The 23900-nt window shown below is 41.8% G+C and overlaps 1 protein-coding gene across 1 annotated transcript in view; it reads left to right on the top strand.

Annotated features, from left to right (window-relative positions):
- Window positions 1-23900, top strand: part of XPR1 (xenotropic and polytropic retrovirus receptor 1) — a 221388-nt gene that overhangs the window by 178046 nt on the left and 19442 nt on the right. The window contains exons 9-10 of the mRNA XM_089671481.1: window positions 5850-6029; window positions 9749-9911. Of these exons, the coding sequence (XP_089527607.1) occupies window positions 5850-6029; window positions 9749-9911 (343 nt within the window). The remainder of the gene's footprint in view (window positions 1-5849; window positions 6030-9748; window positions 9912-23900) is intronic.

Below are 23900 nucleotides of genomic sequence, written 5' to 3'. Positions count from 1 at the left end.
AAATTCTGTTGTAAGCTACAAGTCACTAGAGTTGTAGCTTACTCAGGGCTGTGGACTCGCATGTGACCAAACTTGCAGTGTTTGGCCAGCACTGTCACATAGAATGAGCCACATTTTGCTTCATACCCATAAGGTATTTCCTTCAGCTACTGACACTGAATGTAGAGGTGGGGGAGTGAAGGTAAGTAGATGATGGGGACAGTTTTGGAGATTTAGGCTACATTTGCACAGGCGATTAGCACCACTGCGAATTACCACAGCAGGAATCTTTTGGTTCCTGTAGCGCTTTCTGCCACCTGTGAGCATCTAGCTGCGGTTGCTGAGCCCTATACACTTCAGTGGCAGGTCAGTGGCAACCGCAGCTATCCATGGCCAACCAGTGATTACTTGTGTGCAGGCAGCACACAAAAGGCATCCAGCAGTTTTCAGTGCAGGTAATCGCTGGCTGGACAGACAACCATGGATAGCTGCAGCTGCCACTTTATCATTGGAGCATAAAGGGCTCAGCAGCCACAACTAACTGCTCACAGGTGGTAGAAACTGCTTCAGGAATTAGACGATTCCTGCCACTTGTCATTAGCTGTAGTGCTAATTACCCATGTGAATGTAGCCTAATTTTATAACTTGGCTCAGACTGATTGACGCATGGTTTATGGACCCGTCTTAATATTAAATTTGTAGCACAGTTCACATTGCTGTTCTCAATGAATGTACTTTGATCTAAACAAACACTGCTATCCTAAGATGAAATATTTCCACCTGATAAAACAAACATATGATTAAAAAGAGAGGATGGCACTAGAATGTAAAAACAGGCTATATAGTAAAAGCTGCAGGCGGCACATTCAAGACAGCAAATTAAGTTTATCTCCAGTGGATACCCCTATTAAGCATTGTATAATGAATAATTGATGGCCAATTACAGAATACATAGTCTAGAAAGTAACTCAGACAAACTGGAAAGGCTTTGAATTTTATGTGTGCAGCCTTGCCTGCCTGGTTGCTATAACAGCGTTGCCATTTGCGCATAAAGTAATGGACATTCCCTTGTGACCTGATCGGAAGCAACCTGTTGTACTGGGATATACACTGCTATAAATAGTGTTCATTCCTGTGTTTTATCTCTTCTGTCCAGTATATTTTGTCTTTTACAATGAACACATTGCAGCCCTGGCCAAATTGTGGCTTTGTCTCAAGAATGCAAACATGTGAGCTGAGTTGCATTCTGGGTCTCCAGGCTCCATTTGTAGAAACTAGAGTTCTTGCCCACCTCTGTCAGACTCTTTTTTTTTTTTTTTTTTTTTTTTTTTTTTTTTTTTTTTACAGGTCACAATATTGAGAAATATTTTGATTTGGTGCAATATCGAAAATACATTCCGATACATGATGATTTGTTTCCCCAAAACTAGCGTTTCCCATCACTAGAGCATCCATATCCTTATTTTTTACATTTACCTACAACCAGGGCGCTTCCAAGAGCAAGTTACCCAGCCAAACTGAGCAGTTGAGGGAGTAGGGCCTTAGTAAGAGCCCGGTAGGAGCAAATTTTTTTTGCAAACTCCAAGTGGGCTTTCATGTGTTTTGCACTGAGAAGAGGCTTCCATCTAGTCAATCTGCATAAAGCCTAAATTGGTGGAGGGCTGCAGTAATGGTTGTCCTTCTGGAACTTTGTCCCATCTCCACGTTCTCTGGAGCTCAATCAGACTGACCATCGGGTTCTTAGTCACCTCCCTTACTAAGGCCCTTCTCCCTTGGTTGCTCAGTTTGGCTGGGTGATCAGCTCTTGGAAGAGTCCTGGTTGTGTCAAAGGTCTTCCATTTGAGAATTATGGAGGCCCTTGTGCTGCAGGCAGTTCCTTTTGACCTCATGGCTTTTGCTCTGATACAGTACAGGTGAAACACGAAAAATTAGAATATCGTGCAAAAGTTCATTTATTTCAGTAATGCAACTTAAAAGGTGAAACTAATATATGAGATAGACTCATTACATGCAAAGCAAGATAGTTCAAGCTGTAATTTGTCATAATTGTGATGCTTATGGCTTACAGCTCATGAAAACCCCAAATCCACAATCTCAGAAAATTAGAACATTGTGAAAAGGTGCAATATTCTAGGCTCAAAGTGTCCCACTCTAATCAGCTAATTAAGCCATAACACCTGCAAAAAGGGTTCCTGAGCCTTTAAATGGTCTCTCAGTCTGGTTCAGTAGGAATCACAATCATGGGAAAGACTGCTGACCTGACAGTTGTGCAGAAAACCATCATTGACACCCTCCATAAGGAGGGAAAGCCTCAAAAGGTAATTGCAAAAGAAGTTGGATGTTCCCAAAGTGCTGTATCAAAGCACATTAATAGAAATTTATGTGGAAGGGAAAAGGTGTGGAAGAAAAAGGTGCACAAGCAGCAGGGATGACCGCAGCCTAGAGAGGATTGTTAGGAAAAGGCCATTCAAAAATGTTGGGGACTTTCACAAGGAGTGGACTGAGGCTGGAGTCAGTGCATCAAGAGCCACCGCACACAGACGGATCCTGGACATGGGCTTCAAATGTTGTATTTCTCTTGTCAAGCCGCTCCTGAACAACAAACAACGTCAGAAGCGTCTTACCTGGGCTAAAGAAAAACAGACCTGGTCTGTTGCTCAGTGGTCCAAAGTCCTCTTTTCTGTTGAGAGCAACTTTTGCATCTCATTTGGAAACCAAGGACCCAGAGTATGGAGGAAGAATGGAGAGGCACACACTGCAAGATGTTTGAAGTCCAGTGTGAAGTTTCCACAGTCTGTGTTGATTTGGGGAGCCATGTCATCTGCTGGTGTTGGTCCACTGTGCTTCATTAAGTCCAGGCTCAATGCAACCGTCTACCAGGAGATTTTGGAGCACTTCATGCTTCCTTCCACAGATGAGCTTTATGGGGATGCTGACTTCATTTTCCAGCAGGACTTGGCACCTGCCCACACTGCCAAAAGCACCAAAACCTGGTTCAATGACCGTGGGATTACTGTGCTTGATTGGCCAGCAAACTCGCCTGACCTGAACCCCATAGAGAATCTATGGGGTGTTGCCAAGAGAAAGATGAGAGACATGAGACCGAACAATGCAGAAGAGCTGAAGGCTGCTATTGAAGCATCCTGGTCTTCCATAACACCTCAGCAGTGCCACAGGCTGATAGCTTCCATGCCACGCCGCATTGAGGCAGTAATTGCTGCAAAAGGGGCCCAAACCAAGTACTGAGTACATATGCATGCTTATACTTTTCAGAGGTCCGATATTGTTCTATGTACAATCCTTGTTTTATTGATTGCATGTAATATTCTAATTTTCTGAGATTGTGGATTTGGGGTTTTCATGAGTTGTAAGCCATAATCATCACAATTAAGACAAATTACAGCTTGCACTATCTTGCTTTGCATGTAATGAGTCTATCTCATATATTATTTCACCTTTTAGGTTGTATTACTGAAATAAATGAACTTTTGCACGATATTCTAATTTTTCGAGTTTCACCTGTATGCATTGTCAGCTCTTTTATAGAGAGGTGTGTGCCTTTCCAAATCATGTCCAATCAGTTTAATTTACCACAGGTGGACTCCAGTCAAGGTGTACAAACATCTCTGCAATGATCAAGAATTGGGAGGCAACTGAGCTAAATTTCTAGTGCGATTGTAAAGGGTCTGAATACTTATGCCAATGTGATATTTCAATTTTCCTTTTTTATAAATTTGCAAACATTTCTAAAGTTCTGTTTTCTCTTTGTCATTATGGGGTACTGTGTGAGAAAAAAATTAGTTAAAGCAACTGTTTTATCTGGCTGCAACACAACAAAATTGAAAAAATGGAAAGGGTCTGAATACTTTATGAATGCACTGTATGTATGGCCTCAGACACACTGGCATATAAATTTATGCTGCTGGAAGTTGGCAGAAAATGCCTGTAATCTTGTGTCTTTTCACTTGTGTTTAAGCACATTTACTTGCATATGGCATTTGGAATTGTTTGTGTATAAACTCATTCTATTGGCTAGAATATTCGTGTCTCTATCCATTAGCATAAATGTATGCCCATCAGTATGGATTTAAGTGCATTTATACATGTTTGGGTGCATTTGTACTAAAAAAACAAATTAACACTTCTCCAGGAACATTTTTCTCACTTCTGAATGCTGTGCATAAAAATGCTGTTAAACGTCTGTATGTGCCTGTGCACCTTAGCTAACATGCTGGTGTGTTCAGGTGTGAAAATAAAAGCCAAAGACCTGCGAAAGCGGCTTTTTTGCATCTGTGTACACGAGGCCCATGTCACCTTTCTATGGTCATGAGATATATAACTTTCCGTTATACCTGTGTATGTGATGCCTATACAACAGGGTATTGCTATATACATTACTAATAGTGTAAGTACTATTGTCAGCACAAGTGAAGCTTTTTTTCTAGAAAATACTGTTTCTGTGGTTACACTGAAGGCTTCAGAGAATGCAATGCCTACCTCTGAACATATAAATTAACCTGTCTGTTCAAGATTGATGCACACATTAGAACGTAAACATTACATTTTTTTTTTTTTTTGCCTGGCGGGGTTGACTTATATTCTGTGTAATTCTCTTTTAGATTGGAACAGTGCTGTAGTGTTTGCATGTATGTAATTTAAACCTGTTATGAGAGAGAAATACAGGGCTGCCATGGAAGCAATGGCTTCAATACATTGACTCGCTGTCCTGGAACAAGTATGTAGATGAGGAAAATCAGAAATCCTTATTTGTATAGTTGTTCCAGGTCTGTGTCAAACATATAAAAGGATCTAATGGGTGTTTCCATTATAAGAGTGGTGCCATTTCAGCGCCTCCAAGCCAGGCTCCCACCCCATGTTTTTAGAGGAAATAAAACGTGCATTTGTTAGCGTTTTGTTTTAGTTTTTTAACAGAAGCCTGCAGAGCATTGCACCTGCGATCAGTAGATCGTGTGTGCAATGTCAGGCTCCTGCAGACTCCTGCCTTCAGCTTTCTTGCCCACACCTCTATGGGTTTTCTGTTGGAAAGCTGGAGCAAGTGTCAGTGAATTACAAGTGCAATCATCAGCACCCTTGTGGTTAATTGAGAACTACAACCCATCTGCCGTGGTGGCAGACAAAACTTGTAGTTCATTCATTCACAAGTTGCTGTGATTGCATGATGCGGATGTGTGGGGGGAGTCCTGCACAGTTATGCTAATTCTATAATGCTACAGTGGCTGTGGGGGAGAGGAACCACTGCCCCCTGTCACGGGGGGGGGGGCTGCACCGTGACATGTAACACCAAAGGTGCTAAAGGTGAACATTAAGTTCAGGTCTGTGAAATTTAACAAGGGAGCCTGGAATACCTAGTTCAGCCAGAGGCTAAAAGATTATTATGTGTCATGGGCAGAGCTGGGAATTTAATTGCAGAAATCTTCCAGCTAGTGTACTGGAAATTTTATAGCCGTGATTTTTCTAACTTTGTGCTTTTGTTGACCACCAAGAGATTGTGGAAGCCTTTTACAATTAATGTTATTTTAGGAGGAAAATTGCATAAGCAAAGGAAGGTGTGAATATTTTTTTTGAACTTGGCATAGAGTATTGATGTTCCCTTGTCCTGGGTGAAAGACCTGATAGTGTATTGCCACAATGGCCTTTTATGTAAATGATGCATTCTGTTACTTCTGTTGTCTTACAATTCAACATGTGAGCTGATAATTTGCATATGTAAAGATGTAAAGACTTAACATAAAATAAATATATAATATAAAAATATATACAGCATTAATGTAAACAAAGCTTTACATTGTTTTGTCAGTTATTCTGTGTTTAATGCACTTATTTCTGTAACAGTTCTGTCTGTGTTTTAGCTTGCAGGATTCCTTGGCATGCTGTGGTGCCTCAGTCTATTCACCTGTGTCTTCGGACATCATATCTATTTGCCAATGCAGGTGAATCCACTGGTTTTGTATGGCTTCATGCTGCTCTTTCTCATCAACCCCACGAAGACCTTCTACTACAAGTCTCGATTCTGGCTCCTTAAGTTATTGGTGAGTGTTATAGAAGCCATTTCACAAAAGCCTTTTCCTCTACTCTCTAAACTTACTTTCCCATCAGTTTTTGATATGTGTGGATTGCAGTATGTAATTTTCAAGGTACCCTTACAAAGGCTAAGGTCAAGTTTGCACCCAGGCTTCAGTAAAAAAAAAAAGAAAGGAGATTTAAGGAAAGGCCCTTAAAAAAGAAGATGGTACCAATAGTGACCCAGGTAGTTTGATTTTCAAGTTGTGTTGATTGAATAAAGTTTGATTTTTAGTCAAACATCATGAAAACTCACATTGCAAACATTAGTCTCCACCTGTCACCATTAAAAACATGATAACTTTGTCAATTAAAATAGGGAGTCCGGACACACATGATTCACTAAGTGGCTGTGCACCCAAGTGAACAACACTCTCTTCTGTGTCTTATACTAACACTGCCTCCACTCAGGTCTGAGTGTTTAAATTAGGTAATAATCTAATAGTAAATAAAGATGCAGTGTAAAGGCACAGTATTGGGGGTGGCTGTTATTGTACACATTGTATTGGCCATAGGAAAAGAAAGTTGAACAGATCAATCCGTAATAGGGTGGTCACTGCGGGTGACCATTGGATAGAGACCCCATTTACCAGCATGCAAACAGATGACACTAGGTAGTAGCCGGGTGCAGTAACATAGAACTCAAAGGTCTTGAGGAAGCCCGTGTCCAAATCAAGTGGGTGAAATGCGTCAACAGTAGCTCCCCACCTTAGCATGTCCCAGGATGGTGACCTGATGTTTAGCTTTGCATCACTTGAATCACTGGCGGAACTGAGCAGAGGACCGGCAAAATCCGTAGTGCGCATGTGCGGTTTCCACCGAGTTCCGAAATAAGCGGGGATGGAGCGAACTGGGTTCTTGGATGTCAAGTTCACCACGGGAGCGTAAACCATTCAGCAGAGTATGAAGTGGTGACAGTGAAAGCAGCCTGCACGTGAGTTGGAACTTTTCCTACATACTTAATAGTCTGGTCTGTCCATACTTTTATCTGGACACCGCACAACAAACTCCATTACCACCTCTAATTACCTGTCATCAAATCTGCAGTCAATTCACTTCATGGATACTAGCTCCCGGTGCTATTTTCACCCCCCCCCCCCCCACGATATCAAGCTCCTGCAGTCGCAGCCATTAACACATGGAGCTATGTGAGTGGTGCTGGAAAAGCAGTATGGATATCCTCCCTAATCTTCATGGCTATCTTGTACCACATTAAGTCAGCTGGCACAACTCAACATTTCTGAATCTTCTTGGGGGTACACCAATATAGCCTCGTATTCTATGTACAGTATCTCACAGAAGTGAGTACACCCCTCACATTTTTGTAAATATTTTATCTTTTTATGTGACAACATTGAAAAAATGACACTGCTACAATGTAAAGTAATAAGTGTACAGCTTGTATAACAGTGTAAATTTGCTGTCCCCTCAAAATAACTCAACACACAACCATTAATGTCTAAACCGCTTTATTTACAAAAATGTGAGGGGTGTACTCACTTATGTGAGATACTGGAAGTGCTCCATACTTATGGTAGCCCTGCTTCCACCTGACTGCATTGCACAACAAGCAACTGACTGTTTATTAATTTCCTCCAGCTGGTTCCATGTTAATACAGCTGGCTACTACCTAGAGTTTTTATCACTCGCAGTGACCACCCTATTACGGATTGATCTGTTCAACTTTCTTTTCCTACAGAGCCATTCAGTGAATCATGTGTGTCCGGACTACGTATTTTAACCACTAGCCTACAGGGCACTTATACTCCCTTCCTGCCCAGGCCAATTTCCAGTTCTCAGCGCTGTCACACTTTGAATGACAATTGCGCGGTCATGCAACACTGTACCCATTTTAGCATTTTTTTGTGACAATTTTATTTTGGTGGTATTTAATCACCTCTGGGTTTTTTATTTTTTCTTAAACCAAAAACCACTGAAAATTAAAAAAAAAAGTTTTTTTCTTAGTTTTTGTTATAAAAGTTTGTAAATAAGTGATTTTTCTCCTTCACTGATGTGCGCTAATGAGGCTGCAGTGATGGGCACAGATAGGCTTCACTGATGGGCACTGATGAGGAGGCACTGGTAGGTGGCACTGATGGGCATTGACAGGCATTACTGATGAGCATTGACAGGCATTACTGATGGGCACTGAAAGGCAGCACTCATATATGGCACTGATAGGCGGCACTGACTGGCACTGATAGGTGGCACTGATAGGCGGCACTGACTGGCACTGATAGGTGGCACTGACTGGCACTGATAGGCGGCACTGACTGGCACTGATAGGCGGCACTGACTGGCACTGATGGGTGACACTGAAATGCAGCTCAGATTGGCATTGATATGTGGCATTGCTGTGCACTGGTAGGCACTGATATGTGGCACTGTTCAGCACTGACAGCTGGCACTGATGGACACTGACAGGTGCCACTTCTGGGGCCACACTGATCATCAGTGCCCTGATGATCAGTGTAGATGTCCCCTCTGAGGAATGCCGATTACCGACTCTCCTCTCCTCACGAGCTGTCAGCGTGACAGCTCGAGAGGAGAGAAATGCCGATAACCAACATTTCCCTGTTTACATGTAATCAGCTGTGATTGGACACAGCTGATCACACGACCGAGCCGACATCTTCGGCCCTTTCCGTGGATAGGGACATAGTGCACCACCAATCGCCGCGCTGCACGCTCCCGGAGCCACGCATGCACGGTGAGAATGGGAGGACGTCATATGACGTTTACCCAGAACGAGAGAACAACCTTGCGCCCGACATTGGACTATATGGCGGGCGGGAGGTGGTTAATTGACAACGTTGTCATGTTTTTAATGGGGACGGGTGGAGACTAATTTTTGCAATGTGAGTCTTCTTTTTATTAAGGGCCTTTCCTGAAATCTCCTTTTTTCTATATTTGTTTAAGGTACAGTGATCCGCACCAAATTGGTGAGCTAGTGGACAGAAGCTGTTTGGCTAATCCTTCCACTTTTTTATTGTGTCACTGTTTTTACAGTTTCACCGAATATTATACAAGTAACTTCAGAATATCACAACTGAATGTCTGAAACAGGACAACAAATAAAATCTGTTTCCATGCTATAGTAGAGGGTTTTCTTCTCTATGCTGTAATCACTTCATGGGCTGTTTATTGGTTTATATTCCATTGCACAACATGAAAAGGCTCATTCGCAGTCATGTTACTGTAAAGTACTGCAGTACACAAACTAACACACTGCAGTAGTAGCAGGCAACGCACCTGCACTGCAGCGCACCAGAGCATATATGCTGTGGATTATAGTGTGCAGCATTAAAAAAAGGTTGTGTAGTTTTGTTTGTTTTTTTTGGGACCCTTGCTTTGCCTTGGTAGCCAATTCAAATGGCATCAACTGCCTTATTCCCATGTGCATTAACAATGTGTGGTAATTTAAATATCTGAAGGGCCAAAGTGTTTGACTTCCACAGTTTTTAACTTTTTCATTATAGTTGTGTCAATGAAGAGGCCACCCTACATTACCAATTTCATACTTTGATGCGGATTCTCCAATCAATTGATGGTGGAGAATCTTGTATAACTGGAGTGTTTGGGTTGATATATCTCTGAACACCCTTCTCATGTGTACTTTGTTTCTGTTGTTGTGTTTTTTTCCTCTTCTTGCCTTTGATCTTCTTTGTATTTTTATTCTCATGACTAGTTCCGAGTGTTCACTGCCCCCTTCCATAAGGTGGGTTTTGCAGATTTCTGGCTGGCTGACCAACTCAACAGTCTTGCAGTGATACTTATGGATCTGGAGTATATGATCTGCTTCTACAGCTTTGAGCTGAACTGGGAGAGTGACAATGGACTCATTAGCAATGGTAAGAAAACAAGGGTAGTTTTTTTTTTTTTTTTTTTGCTTTTTGTGCATTGCTTTAAAAATTACATTATTTTGGAATTTCGATTGATATTGGAAGGTAAAAGGAAAGCATCATCTGGGAAACCATGCAAATAGAAACACACACCTTCATCAGGTTATTTTTTTCCCATAAAAACGGTTATTGCACCATGGCTATGTTACAAAGTATAGTGCATAACCCTTAGGAAGACTCTACCTCCTCTGATGTGTCATGAAAGAAGTGCAGAGAGCATTGTGCTTTTGCTTGACTTTCTGACATATCCATGGTTCAGTAAGGAAAAAAGTCTAAGAAGGAGTTGGCTGTTTTTTGTTTTTCTTGTTTTTTTTTGTTTTGTTTGTTTTTGTAATGTGAACCAGGATGGATGGGCCCTCTTGAACAATGCGCCAGTGAAATCTGCCTAGAGCATTATCTTGCATGAGCAAGCATGATCTGGGAATTTAAATCGTAATACATGAAGAAAACCAAATGCCAGATATCTACTTTGACACATAACTTCAACAGTAAGCAATAAATAACTAGGCAAAGAACAAGAACCTATTTGATGGAACTTTAAATGAGGTACAGCATTTGCATAAAATGATTTATTGCACAATAGATACAAATCTTTATTACATAAATAAAGCAATTTGTAAAGAGGCAAGCGGATTTGTAAACACTACCATATATCTGTATACAATCTATATGATATTCACATAATAATACATGTATAAATTTCATTTTACCAAATATTTGAAAAATATATTAATGGGTACATCCTTTGGCGCATTGCATTCCGTGACAATAATCTCATTTCTTCAGTAGCAGATGCCCAATATAAAGTCTGTAAACAAATTAGCTATTGGAGAGCAGTCTAATAACACCTCCATATGGAAATAGCTGCCCGGTATTTGGCCCGGGAGTTGTGGGAAGAAAAACATGGCACACCAAGGGGATAACTGAGGAGCAGCACCCAGTGCTGACGTGCAGATAAGGGATCATCCCAAGCACAACTGCAGATCCCACAGGTACTTTTGAAGTCAGCTTAGTCATTTCGAAGAACAAACCCTCTTCCTCAAAGCTAATCTACGTATACTTGTGCTTATTTTTATTTATTTATTTTTTTTTAGGTCAGACGTTTTTTAATTGAAAAAATTCAGTTTACAATGTACGTAGAAGCATACGACAAGGGAAATAGGACAAGTGGCGGTAAGCCTCAGCAGAACATAGTAAAATGCAGCATTTGGTTTTCCCCGCTGGACAATTACATGCAGTATAAAGTGGTATGAAACAGCTAATATACAACAGTTTAGTTTTTTTTTTTTTTTTTTTTTTATCAACCTATATAATAGGTGCAGAAAAGTAGAGAAATACATCTGCATTAACTAAATATCAGGAAGTGTACCCAAACTGAACCAAGATTGTATTAAGGAATATCTAGTAGGTATCACCGAGGAGTGAAGGCACAAAAAGTGAGTACATACCTGTACAAGTAACACCCGTGAGTGCCCATAAACTGCGAGCGTATATATACAGTCATGGCCGAAATTGTTGGCACCCTTGATATTTTTCCTGAAAATCAAGTATTTCACACAAAAAAGGTATTGCATTAACACATGTTTTGCTATACACATGTTTATTCCCTTTGTATGTATTGGAACAAATATAAAACAGAGGCAGAAAAGCAAATATGACATAATGTCACACAAAACCCCAAAAATGGGCTGGACAAAAGTATTGGCACCCTTAACTTAATATTTGGTTGCACACCCTTTGGAAAACATAACTGAAATCAGTCGCTTCCTATAACCATCAATAAGCTTCTGACACCTCTCACCCGGAATTTTGGACCACTCTTCCTTTGCAAACAGCTCCAGGTCTCTCTTATTGGAAGGACACCTTTTCCCAACAGCAATTTTAAGATCTCTCCACAGGTGTTCAATGGGATTTAGATCTGGGCTCATTGCTGGCCACTTCAGAACTCTCCAGCGCTTCTTTGCCATCCATTTCTGAGTGCTTTTTGACGTATGTTTGGGGTCATTGTCCTGCTGGAAGACCCAGGATCTTGGACGCAAACCCAGCTTTCTGACACTGGGCCCTACAGTGCGACCCAAAATCCTTTGGTAATCCTCAGATTTCATGATGCCTTGCACACAGTCAAGGCACCCAGTGCCAGAGGCAGCAAAACAACCCCAAAACATCATTGAACCTCCACCATATTTTACCGTAGGTACTGTGTTTTGTTCTTTGTAGGCCTCATTCCGTTTTCGGTAAACAGTAGAATGATGTGCTTTACCGAAAAGCTCTATCTTGGTCTCATCTGTCCACAAGACGTTTTCCCAGAAGGCTTTTGGCTTACTCAAGTACATTTTGGCAAACTGTAGTCTTGCTTTTTTATGTCTCTGTGTCAGCAGTGGGGTCCTCCTGGGTCTCCTGCCATAGCGTTTCATTTCATTTAAATGTCGACGGATAGTTCGCGCTGACACTGATGCTCCCTGAGCCTGCAGGACAGCTTGAATGTCTTTGGAACATGTTTGGGGCTGCTTATCCACCATCCGGACTATTCTGCGTTGCAATCTTTCATCAATTTTCCTCATCCGTCCACGACCAGGGAGATTAGCTACAGTGCCATGGGTTGCAAACTTCTTGATAATGTTGCGCACTGTGGACAAAGGCAAATCTAGTTCTCTGGAGATGGACTTGTAACCTTGAGATTGTTGATATTTTGCCACAATTTTGGTTCTCAGGTCCTCAGACAGTTCTCGTCTCCTCTTTCTGTTGTCCATGCTTAGTGTGGCACAGACAGACACACAATGCAAAGGTTAAGTGAACGTCTCTCCTTTTTATCTGCTTTCAGGTGTGATTTCTATATTGCCCACACCTGTTACTTGCCCCAGGTGAGTTTACAGGAGCATCACATGCTTGTAACATTCTTATTTATCCGCAGTTGTGAAAGGGTGCCAATACTTTTGTCCAGCCCATTTTTGGAGGTTTGTGTGACATTATGTCGAATTTGCTTTCTTTCCTCCCTTTTTTTGTTTTGTCCCAATACACACAAAGGGAATAAACATGTGTATAGCAAAACATGTGTTAATGCAATACGTTTCGTGAGAAATACATGATTTCCTGGAGAAATATCAAGGGTGCCAACAATTTCGGCCATGACTGTATATTGAAAGTTCCCATCCATGACCCCCACATTTTCTCAAATTTCTTTGGACAAGCCTTTTTGGTAAGTCAGTTTCTCTAATCTAAGAATGGCATTCACCTCTCCAAGCCATTGGAGGAGCAACGGAAAGCCACTTTGTGGCTATTAATTTCCATACTAGATACAGGAGTCTACTTATGGCTTTGGTCAGTAATCAGTTGTCCTTTGGTATCTCCAGCTAGCCCAAGATGCTTTCCAATGGGTTTAATCTGGCACTTGATGCACAAATTGCTTTAATCAGATCCAGAATGTCATGCCAGTAGCAAAACAATTTAGGGCATCTCCAGAGCATATGAATTAAGGTTTTGGTATCTCTTGAGCATCTAGGGCAAAGAGGAGAATTCCTGCGACCATATCTGTGCAACCTTTCAGGGGTACGTTAAGTTCTGTGTAAAATGTATAACTTTGTCAAGCATTTGGTATTAGAGTGAAAAAAATAAAGGAAATATTTTGTAAAATAGTCTCCCACTGATCCTCAGAGATTATGCCCACATTCTGTTCCCATTTAGCTTTACAAGGAAGTTGGGTCACTTGTAGAGTAGGATTAAGTAAGCGCATATATAACTAGAAGACATTACCCCTCTTAGCAGTAGCTTTGAGTAGGGTATTGAGCTCAAATGTCCTGTAGTATGTGAGTAGGGTAAGGTTTTGCTGAGCATGGATAGCGTGTCTTGAAGTGTTACTAAACCCACAACAGTAAAATCAGTTTGTATGTAAAGTAAAGCATTCTTGTTATACTTACTATGGAACCTAAGGGGTTTATCCTCCACATTGTGTAAAAACGCTGTTTTGATGCTGTCTTCTCGGGAACCTCCCCTTCTACTGTTTCCAATCCATCTGATAGTACAGACCTCTAAGAGTCACTCTGCACATGCTCAGTTGTATGTGTATTGCTAGAGATTTTTTTTTTTCCTTTGTGGGGGGGTTGGATGCATGTGGCATGAGATTAGCACAGGGCCAATCAGTGCTGTCCATACAGAGGGCCAGGGGTTATGCAACCTCATAGGACAGAATGAAAATTCCTCCTACAAGCTTTTAACCAGTGCTCAGCTGGACACTGATCGAAGCCACAAGACTGCTTTAACTGCTGATGAGAAAAGGTATTTAGCAGTTTATAGTTACTACAATAATTGCATTTCCATGTTCAGTGTACCGTGGGAGATGAGATATAGTGAATACAGAATCCTGGGTTTAGTAACACTTTAATTGGAGGTACTGATAAAAACAGGTGCATGGGAGGAAAAATTCATCCTTCAACTGTTGAGAAGGCTTCAACTCCACTCATACTTGTCTTTAAATAAACCTAGTTCAATGATCGAGTACCCACAGCCCCTCTCTCCATCCAGTTCATGGTGGGGGGGGGGGGGGTAAAACCTCAGTGAGTGAGCTGACTATTAAGAACAGTGCCAGACCAAAACAAACACAAAAGTAAGAAACATCTACACCAAAAAGTGACCATTCTAAAGTAGCTACTCATCAATAACTACAGTGACATAGCTTCCTTGTTGAAGCAAGTGCACTCAGTGCTTTTAGCATCATCTAATCTTATGATACTAAAATTCGCCAAAATAAACACTATTTGCTTTGCTACACCCGCACTATGGAGCCACCATGCCTCTGGTAATCCACATGTCTAAGCATGCTTTGTCATGCTGTCAGATAGTAGACATCCTGCAGTAGTGGTGCAACCCACATAATCACCAGGAGGGCAATTACACCCCCAATATCAATAAGTTAAACAATGACAGGAGGGCCCATGTGTCCCTGTCTCTAGGTTCGTTTATGCAATTGTAGTGGAATTCACATGCTAAGTCGAAGTACATGCCATGCCTCCACTACCAATTGTTTAGCCGATGACAGGTGGACTGACCCGGGCCTGCCTTCTTGTTTGTATCTCACTTTACTCCTCTATCTTCTCCAAATCCTTCTACCCTTCTCCAAGCTGAAGGGCCGGTCACCTCCTTTAAGTCACACCCAATTGTAATGTCAGCACCCAAGCATAAACTGAAAGGTGCCGCCTTATCCCATAGCTAGCAATTCACTCCAAGCAATAGTAAATTGGTGAGAACTTTGTACATCAAATAATAGCAATAGGTGGGTGCAGTATGGGAGCAGTGCATATTAGGGGTGCACCGAAATTTCGGTGGCTGAAACATTTCGGCCGACAACACCCCTATTGGCCGTCGGCTTATATGGGAAAAAAAGCCCCGATACAGGTGCCGAAAAAACCCCGCCATTGCTGCCCCTCGCCGCTCGGTAGTTCTCAGCCTTACCTGAGAAACCATTGAACGATCCTGGCACTGGGCATAGATATTAGTGTAGGAAAGATGGCCTCCACTCATCTCTGTGCCCTTGGAGGGCTGGAGCGATGTCACTTCCGGTTCCAGTCATTTTTTTTTTTTCTTTTTCTTTTTAAAGCACTAAATCGGTGTTTCTCAACCTTTTTTCAGTCAAGGCACCCTTTAAAATGGACAGATCCCAAGGCACCCTTTAAAATTATGGACAGTCTTGAGGCACCCCATTCTAAAATGTAAAAAACTATTCTAATAGTATTATATAACACAGCAGCATCCACACACGTAGGACACCCAACGCTGGAGTTGATTTATTCTTCCAAATCAAATACACTTTTGCACACGGGTGCTGACTAATATTACAGTGTTTCTCTCAGTTTTTCTCCATCACTGAGTTAATGTGACCTCAGCACTGACGGAAAGGGGCGGGGGAGGGTCAAATAGGGATGCTGTGCAGGCAACTGACGTTCTTCTTATCAACTGATGATGTAATTGGTTGTCAGGACTCCAATAGCTAGAAGGTTGTAATGGCGCACAATGAAGATCTGTGGCTTTGTGTAACTAAAAGGCGGCTTCTTCCACCCGCTGGCTTGTATACAAGTTTTGGGCAATTTTTATACATTTTGCCAAGGCACCCCAGGGTGCCTGAGCATCCTGGTTGAGAGGCTGCACTTGATCAATGCTTTTTTTGATATAATGCTTTACATTGCAGAGGAGTGATGTGAGGTCTTATTGATCCCATATCTCCATAAAGAGGACCTGTCACTAATTATTTCTATCACAAGGGATGCATGCATTCCTTGTGATAAGAATAAAAGTGATTAATTTTTTTTTAAAGGGACAGTGTAAAAAACCAAAAACAAAAATTAAATAATAAAAAAGTTTTAAGTGCTCCCGTCCCCCCCGTGCTCGCATGTAGTGGTGAACGCATAGTAGGCCACGCCCACATATGTAAACTGTGTTCAACCCACACACGTGAGGTATCGCCACGAACGTCGGAGCAAGAGAAATAATTCTCGCACTAGACCTGCTCTGTAACTTTACAGTACTAACCTGTAGAAATTTTTAAAGCATCACCCATGGAGATTTTTAAGTACCGCCATTTGATGCCATTCCACGAGCGTGCGCGATTTTAAAGCGTGACATGTTGGGTATCTATTTATTTCCGTGTATTTTTTTCCAAAAGATATATATTCATTTTTAAAAACTGCGCATTTGGGTTTTTGGCCAAGTGCATTTTGAATTTTCTGTTTCAGCACCAAAATTTTCATTTCGGTGCACCAGTAGTGCATATCCATTATGCCTTTCTCTACTTACAGTGGGGCAAAAAAGTATTTAGTCAGCCACCAATTGTGCAAGTTCTCCTACTTAAAAAGATGAGAGAGGCCTGTAATTGGCTTCAAAGGTAGACCTCAACTATGAGAGACAAAATGAGAAAACAAATCCAGACAATCACATTGGCTGATTTGGAAAGAATTTATTTGCAAATTATGGTGGAAAATAAGTATTTGGTCACCTACAAACAAGCAAGATTTCTGGCTCTCACAGACCTGTACCTTCTTCTTTAAGAGGCTCCTCTGTACTGCACTTATTACCTGTATCAATGGCACCTGTTTGAACTTGTTATCAGTATAAAAGACACCTGTCCACAACCTCAAACAGTCACACTCCAAACTCCACTATGGTGAAGACCAGAGAGCTGTCGAAGGACACCAGAAACAAAATTGTAGACCTGCACCAGGCTGGGAAGACTTAATCTGCAATAGGCAAGCAGCTTGGTGTGAACAAATCAACTGTGGGAGCAATAATTAGAAAATGGAAGACATATAAGACCACTGATACTCTCCCTCGATCTGGGGCTCCGCGCAAGATCTTACCCCATGGGGTCAAAATGATCACAAGAAAGGTGAGCAAAAATCCCAGGACCACACGGGGGACCTAGTGAATGACCTGCAGAGAGCTGGGACCAATGTAACAAAGGCTACCATCAGTAACACACTACACCGCCAGGGACTCAGATCCTGCAGTGCCAGACGTGTCCCCCTGCTTAAGCCAGTACATGTCTGGGCCCGTCTGAAGTTTACTAGAGAGCATTTGGATGATCCAGAAGAGGATTGAGAGAATGTCATATGGTCAGATGAAACCAAAATAGAACTGTTTGGTAGAAACACAACTCGTCATGTTTGGAGGAGAGAGAATGCTGAGTTGCATCCAAAGAATACCATACCTACTGTGAAGCATGGGGGTGGCAACATCATGCTTTGGGGCTGTGTCTCCGCAAAGGGACGAGGACGAATGATCCATGTACAGGACAGAATGAATGGGGCCATGTATCGTGAGATTTTGAGTGCAAACCTCCTTCCATCACCAAGGGCATTGAAGGTGAAATGTGGCTGGGTCTTCCAACATGATAATGATCCCAAACATACCGCCCGGGCAACGAAGGAGTGGCTTCGTAAGAAGCATTTCAAGGTTCTGGAGTGGCCTAGCCAGTCTCCAGATCTCAACCCCATAGAAAACCTTTGGAGGGAGTTGAAAGTCCGTGTTGCCCAGCGACAGCCCCAAAACATCACTGCTCTAGAGGAGATCTGCATGGAGGAATGGGCCAACATACCAGCAACAGTGTGTGCCAACCTTGTGAAGACTTACAGGAAACGTTTGACCTCTGTCACTGCCAACAAAGGATATATAACAAAGTATTGAGATGAACTTTTGATATTGATCAAATACTGATTTTCCACCATAATTTGCAAATAAATTCTTTCCAAATCAGCCAATGTGATTGTCTGGATTTTTTTTCTCATTTTGTCCCTCATAGTTGAGGTCTACCTATGATGCCAATTATAGGCCTCTCTCATCTTTTTAAGTGTGAGAACTTGCACAATTGGTGGCTGACTAATTACTTTTTTGCCCCACTGTATGTGCATGGTAAGTCCAGCTCACAACTGCTGTTCTCAATTCTAAGAATAGTATAATATATAGTATGTTGTGTTAAAGCTGTATTAAACCCAAAACATATTTCAGCTTATTAATGTAGCATTAGTTTTTTTTTTTTTTTAGGCTTTTCTCCCTTTGTTTTCATCTGGTGATCTGGCCAGTAACACCACCTCCTGTATTAGAGTGCCCCCACTCTGGATTAAAGAGCTCAGGGAGCACCTTTAGACAACAGCGTTGCCAATCTTGGGGGAAGGGGAGTGTTAGATGTACTAGCAGATTAAAATACACTAATTAAAGCCAAACTCCAGCTAACATTTTATAGGCAGTTACAGCAAACAGATTTTCTCTTACATTCAGTGACTGACACAGGCTCCTCTTCTTTATCCATAACCTTGTACAAGGACCTTGCCCTTTCCTCATTGTGTCCTCTATCGTATCCTACGGAGGTGGCTTTTTGCTCCTTGGACGTGGTTTGTGTGATCCAGTGTACCTCTCTGTGGTAGCTGCCCTCCAAAGATCTGATACCCTGTTTGGGGGGTCCCTGACAGTGAGATGGCAGGCATGGTGGCCTCTTCTGCCATTATTCCCATTGGATCTGGAAGACTATTGTGCAGATGTATGCCATTAAGGGGCAGAGCTCTCTCCATCAGGGCAGTTCGCACCTCCTGGTCGTTCTGACATCAGGCGTCTTTTGCTCATCTTGCAGCAGTGACCTGGTCATCTGCACATACATTTTCCTTTGTTTTTAAGAAGTTGATGTTTTGGCATCTTCTGAAGCTAGTTTTGGCTGGAAAGATTTGCAGGCGGCTGTTTAGGACTCTTGGGTACTCATTGAGGTGATTGGGAGTGTTGGCATTTTTTTTCCATTAGTTGGTTTGCCCACCCCTCTTTGTGACATTGCTTGGGAACATCCCTGTTTGGTTATAGATAAAGAAGAGGAGGCTGTGAACATAAGAGAAAACAGGATTTTTTGTTACTAACTGTAAAATCAAGTTCATTGACAGACCCTGCACCCACCCCTTTATGGAGTTTTCTCCTTTGACACTGCTTGTAATGGACTGGAGACCTACAGCAGAGAGGACTGCCCATAGGAGGTGCCGTGTCTTTTCTGCCTAGTGTCCTACTCCTCTAGGTGGGGCTATAAAACCCTATTTGGTTATGGATAAAGAAGTGGAGGCTGTGTCTGTCAATGAACTCAGAGAAAGGGATTTGACGGTAACAATCCAGTTTTTCCTTTTTGGGATAAAGTATTTTCTGGCGTATAAGACTACTTTTTATACTTAAAAATATACCGCAAAAATTGGGGGTCATCTTATACGCGGGGTATAAAATGTGAACCTTGAGTTTGTTTGGGTCAAGCTGGCTGGATGTATGGTAATACTGTACATACAGTATACCGTGCTGAGCCAAGCTGGCTCAAAACAAATGTCCCTATGACAGAATAATCTGTCAGCCCGCTGGATGTGCGGTATATACAGTATACTGCGCTGAGCCAAGCGGTTTCAAAACGTACCGGTACGTCCCTACTGTAATCAGCCCGTTGGATGCGTGTATGTACGGTAGCTGCAGCTACATACAATATACACTGGGCCAAGCACGGTGAGTGATGTATTCTACTAATGAATACAAAGCCTGCTCGGATTGGCTGAGTCAGAGAGGTGGGCTGATGATGTCACAACCTCAGCCAATCCGAGCAGGCTTTGTATTCATTAGAATACATCGCTCGCCGTGATTGGCCCAGTGTATACTGTATGTAGCTTCAGCTACTGTACATACACACATCCAGCGGTCTGATTACCGTAGGGATGTACCGGTTCATTTTGAAACAGCTTGGCTCAGTATACTGTATATACCACACATCTGTCATAGGGACATTTGTTTTGAGCCAGCTTGGCTCAGCACGGTATACTGTATGTACATTACTGCACATCCAGTGGGCTGTATATATACTGTATGTAGCCGAAGCTACCGTATTACCACACATCCATCGGTAACCATCTGATTTGGAATCTGATCCATATGATGACTGTCTTACAAATGTATCAAAGATGTCATTCATGAGCTTATGATGTAAGAGGATGAATATGAGGATTTTGAAGGATTTTAAGTACCGGTAAGTCATAACCATTTCAATAAAAAAATCTGATGTTTTTAAACGGTGTTGCCTCGGAAGGGAGTAGTCTTATACGGTGAGTATAGCCCAAAACCTATGTTTTAACTGGAAAATTAGGGGGTCGTCTTATACACCCAGTCGCCTTATACGCCGGAAAATACGGTAAATACAGTGCCTTGAAGTATTCATACTCCTTGAAATTTTCCACATATTGTCATGTTACAACCAAAAACGTAAATGTGTTTTATTGGAATTTTGTGATAGACCAACACAAAGTGGAACATAATTGTGAAGTGGAAGGAAAATGGTTTTCAAAGTTTAAAAAAATAAATAAAAAATGAAAAGTGTGGTGTGTATTTGTATTCAGCCCCTTTTACTCTGATACCCCTAACTAAAATCTAATGGAACCAACTGCCTTCAGAAGTTACCTGATTAGTAAATAGAATCCACCTGTGTGTAATTTAATCTCTGTATAAATACAGCTGTTCTGTGAAGCCCTCAGAGATTTCTTAGAGAATATTAGGAACAAACAGCACCGTGAATGCCAAGCCAGGTCATGGATAAAGTTGTGGATAAGTTTAAAGCAGGGTTAGGTTATAATAATGTCTCACAATTATGTGCCACTTTGTGCTGGTGTCACTTAAAATTCCAATAAAATACATTTACATTTTTAGTTGTAACATCACAAAATGTTGAAACTTTCAAAGGGTATGAAAACTTTTTCAAGGTACTGTAAAAGCTGATAATTGTAAGCACCCCTGCCAGTGCTAAGTGGTTTGTCTCATCTCTGTAACTGATACATTCTTCTGGATGGCTTGTTCTTTTTAAAAACAACAAACTTACTGGCCAGATCACCTGATGAAAATAGGAAGAAAGCCTACAAAAAAGAAACTAATGCAGCCATCACATCTAAGGATTAGTAAGTTGCAATATAATAAATGTTTGCTTTTAGGTTTAGTACCACTTTAAAGCCCTCTTGAGCTCTTAAAATATAAGCATGATAAATTCACTTTTGTGTCCCAATACAGTAGTAAAATGTTCTTAATCTATTTTGCATGATTGAAAATTCGACTGTCCACCAGACTAAAACTACTTTATCAAATTGATATCCCATCAATAAAAGAATATACGATATACAAGTGAAACTCGAAAAATTAGAATATCGTGCAAAAGTTCATTTATTTCAGTAATGCAACTTAAAAGGTGAAACTAATATGAGATTGACTCATTACATGCAAAGCAAGATAGTTCAAGCCGTGATTGTGATGATTATGGCTTACAGCTCATGAAAACCCCAAATCCACAATCTCAGAAAATTAGAATATTACATGCAATCAATAAAACAAGGATTGTACATAGAACAATATCGGACCTCTGAAAAGTATAAGCATGCATATGTACTCAGTACTTGGTTTGGGCCCCTTTTGCAGCAATTACTGCCTCAATGCGGCGTGGCATGGAAGCTATCAGCCTGTGGCACTGCTGAGGTGTTATGGAAGACCAGGATGCTTCAATAGCGGCCTTCAGCTCTTCTGGATTGTTCGGACTCATGTCTCTCATCTTTCTCTTGGCAATGCCCCACAGATTCTCTATGGGGTTCAGGTCAGGCGAGTTTGCTGGCCAATCAAGCACAGTAATGCCACGATCATTGAACCAGGTTTTGGCAGTGTGGGCAGGTGCCAAGTCCTGCTGGAAAATGAAGTCAGCATCCCCATAAAGCTCGTCTGCTGAAGGAAGCATGAAGTGCTCCAAATTCTCCGGGTAGACGGCTGCGTTGACGCTGGACTTAATGAAGCACAGTGGACCAACACCAGCAGATGACATGGCTCCCCAAATCAACACAGACTGAGGAAACTTCACACTGGACTTCAAACATCTTGCAGTGTGTGCCTCTCCATTCTTCCTCCATACTCTGGGTCCTTGGCTTCCAAATGAGATGCAAAAGTTGCTCTCATCAGAAAAGAGGACTTTGGACCACTGAGCAACAGACCAGGTCTGTTTTTCTTTAGCCCAGGTAAGACGCTTCTGACGTTGTTTGTTGTTCAGGAGCGGCTTGACAAGAGGAATACTACGTTTGAAGCCCATGTCCAGGATCCGTCTGTGTGTGGTGGCTCTTGATGCACTGACTCCAGCCTCAGTCCACTCCTTGTGAAAGTCCCCAACACTTTTGAATGGCCTTTTCCTGACAATCCTCTCCAGGCTGCAGTCATCCCTGCTGCTTGTGCACCTTTTTTTCCACACTTTTCCCTTCCACATAACTTTCTATTAATGTGCTTTGATACAGCACTTTGGGAACATCCAACTTCTTTTGCAATTACCTTTTGAGGCTTTCCCTCCTTTTGGAGGGTGTCAATGATGGTTTTCTGCACAACTGTCAGGTCAGCAGTCTTTCCCATGATTGTGATTCCTACTGAACCAGACTGAGAGACCATTTAAAGGCTCAGGAACCCTTTGCAGGTGTTATGGCTTAATTAGCTGATTAGAGTGGGACACTTTGAGCCTAGAATATTGCACCTTTTCACAATATTCTAATTTTCTGAGATTGTGGATTTGGGGTTTTCATGAGCTGTAAGCCATAATCATCACAATTATGACAAATCACGGCTTGAACTATCTTGCTTTGCATGTAATGAGTCTATCTCATATATTAGTTTCATCTTTTAAGTTGCATTACTGAAATAAATGAACTTTTGCACGATATTCTAATTTTTCGAGTTTCACTTGTATATATTGCCAAAAATATTGGTACACCCCTCCAAATAATTGGATTCAGGTGTTCCAATCACCTCCATGGCCACAGATGGATAAAATCAAGTACGTAGACATGCAAAGTGCTTCTACAAACAGTTGGGAAAGAATGGGTTGCGCTTTTAGGAGGTCAATGAATTCAAGTGTGGTACCATGATAGGTTGTCACCTTTGCAGTAAGTCCATCTGTGAAATTTCCTTGCTACTCATTATTCCACGATCACTGTTAGTAGTAGTATAACAAAGTGGAAGCAACTGGGAACAGTAACTCAGCCACAAAGTGATAGGCCATGTAAAATGACAGCCGGATCAGCGCATGCAGAAGTCGCCAACTGCTGACTCAATAGCTAAAGAACTCCAAACTGTGTGTGGCCTTCAGATTAGCACAACAGTGTGTAGAGAGCTTCATGGAATGGGTTTCCATGGCCCAGCAGCAGCATCCAAGCCTTACATTACCAAGTGCAATGCAAAGCGTCGGATGCAATGGTGTATAGCACGCCGCCACTGGACTCTATAGCAGTGGAGACGTGTTCTCTGGAGTGACAAATTATGCTTCTCTTGACTAGTTGAGACCTGACCTCAACCCGATTGAACATCTTTGAGGTGAATTAAGGCGGAGACTACAAGCCAGGCCTTCTTGTCTGACATCAGTGCCTGACCTAACAAATGTGCTTC

Source organism: Staurois parvus, unplaced genomic scaffold (assembly GCF_062004578.1).
Source record: "Staurois parvus isolate SC_StPar_1 unplaced genomic scaffold, SC_StPar_1.0 ptg000106l, whole genome shotgun sequence".
Classification (NCBI taxonomy): domain Eukaryota; kingdom Metazoa; phylum Chordata; class Amphibia; order Anura; family Ranidae; genus Staurois; species Staurois parvus.
Note: the sequence above shows the minus strand (reverse complement) of the source record. Positions and strands in the feature narration are given on the sequence as shown.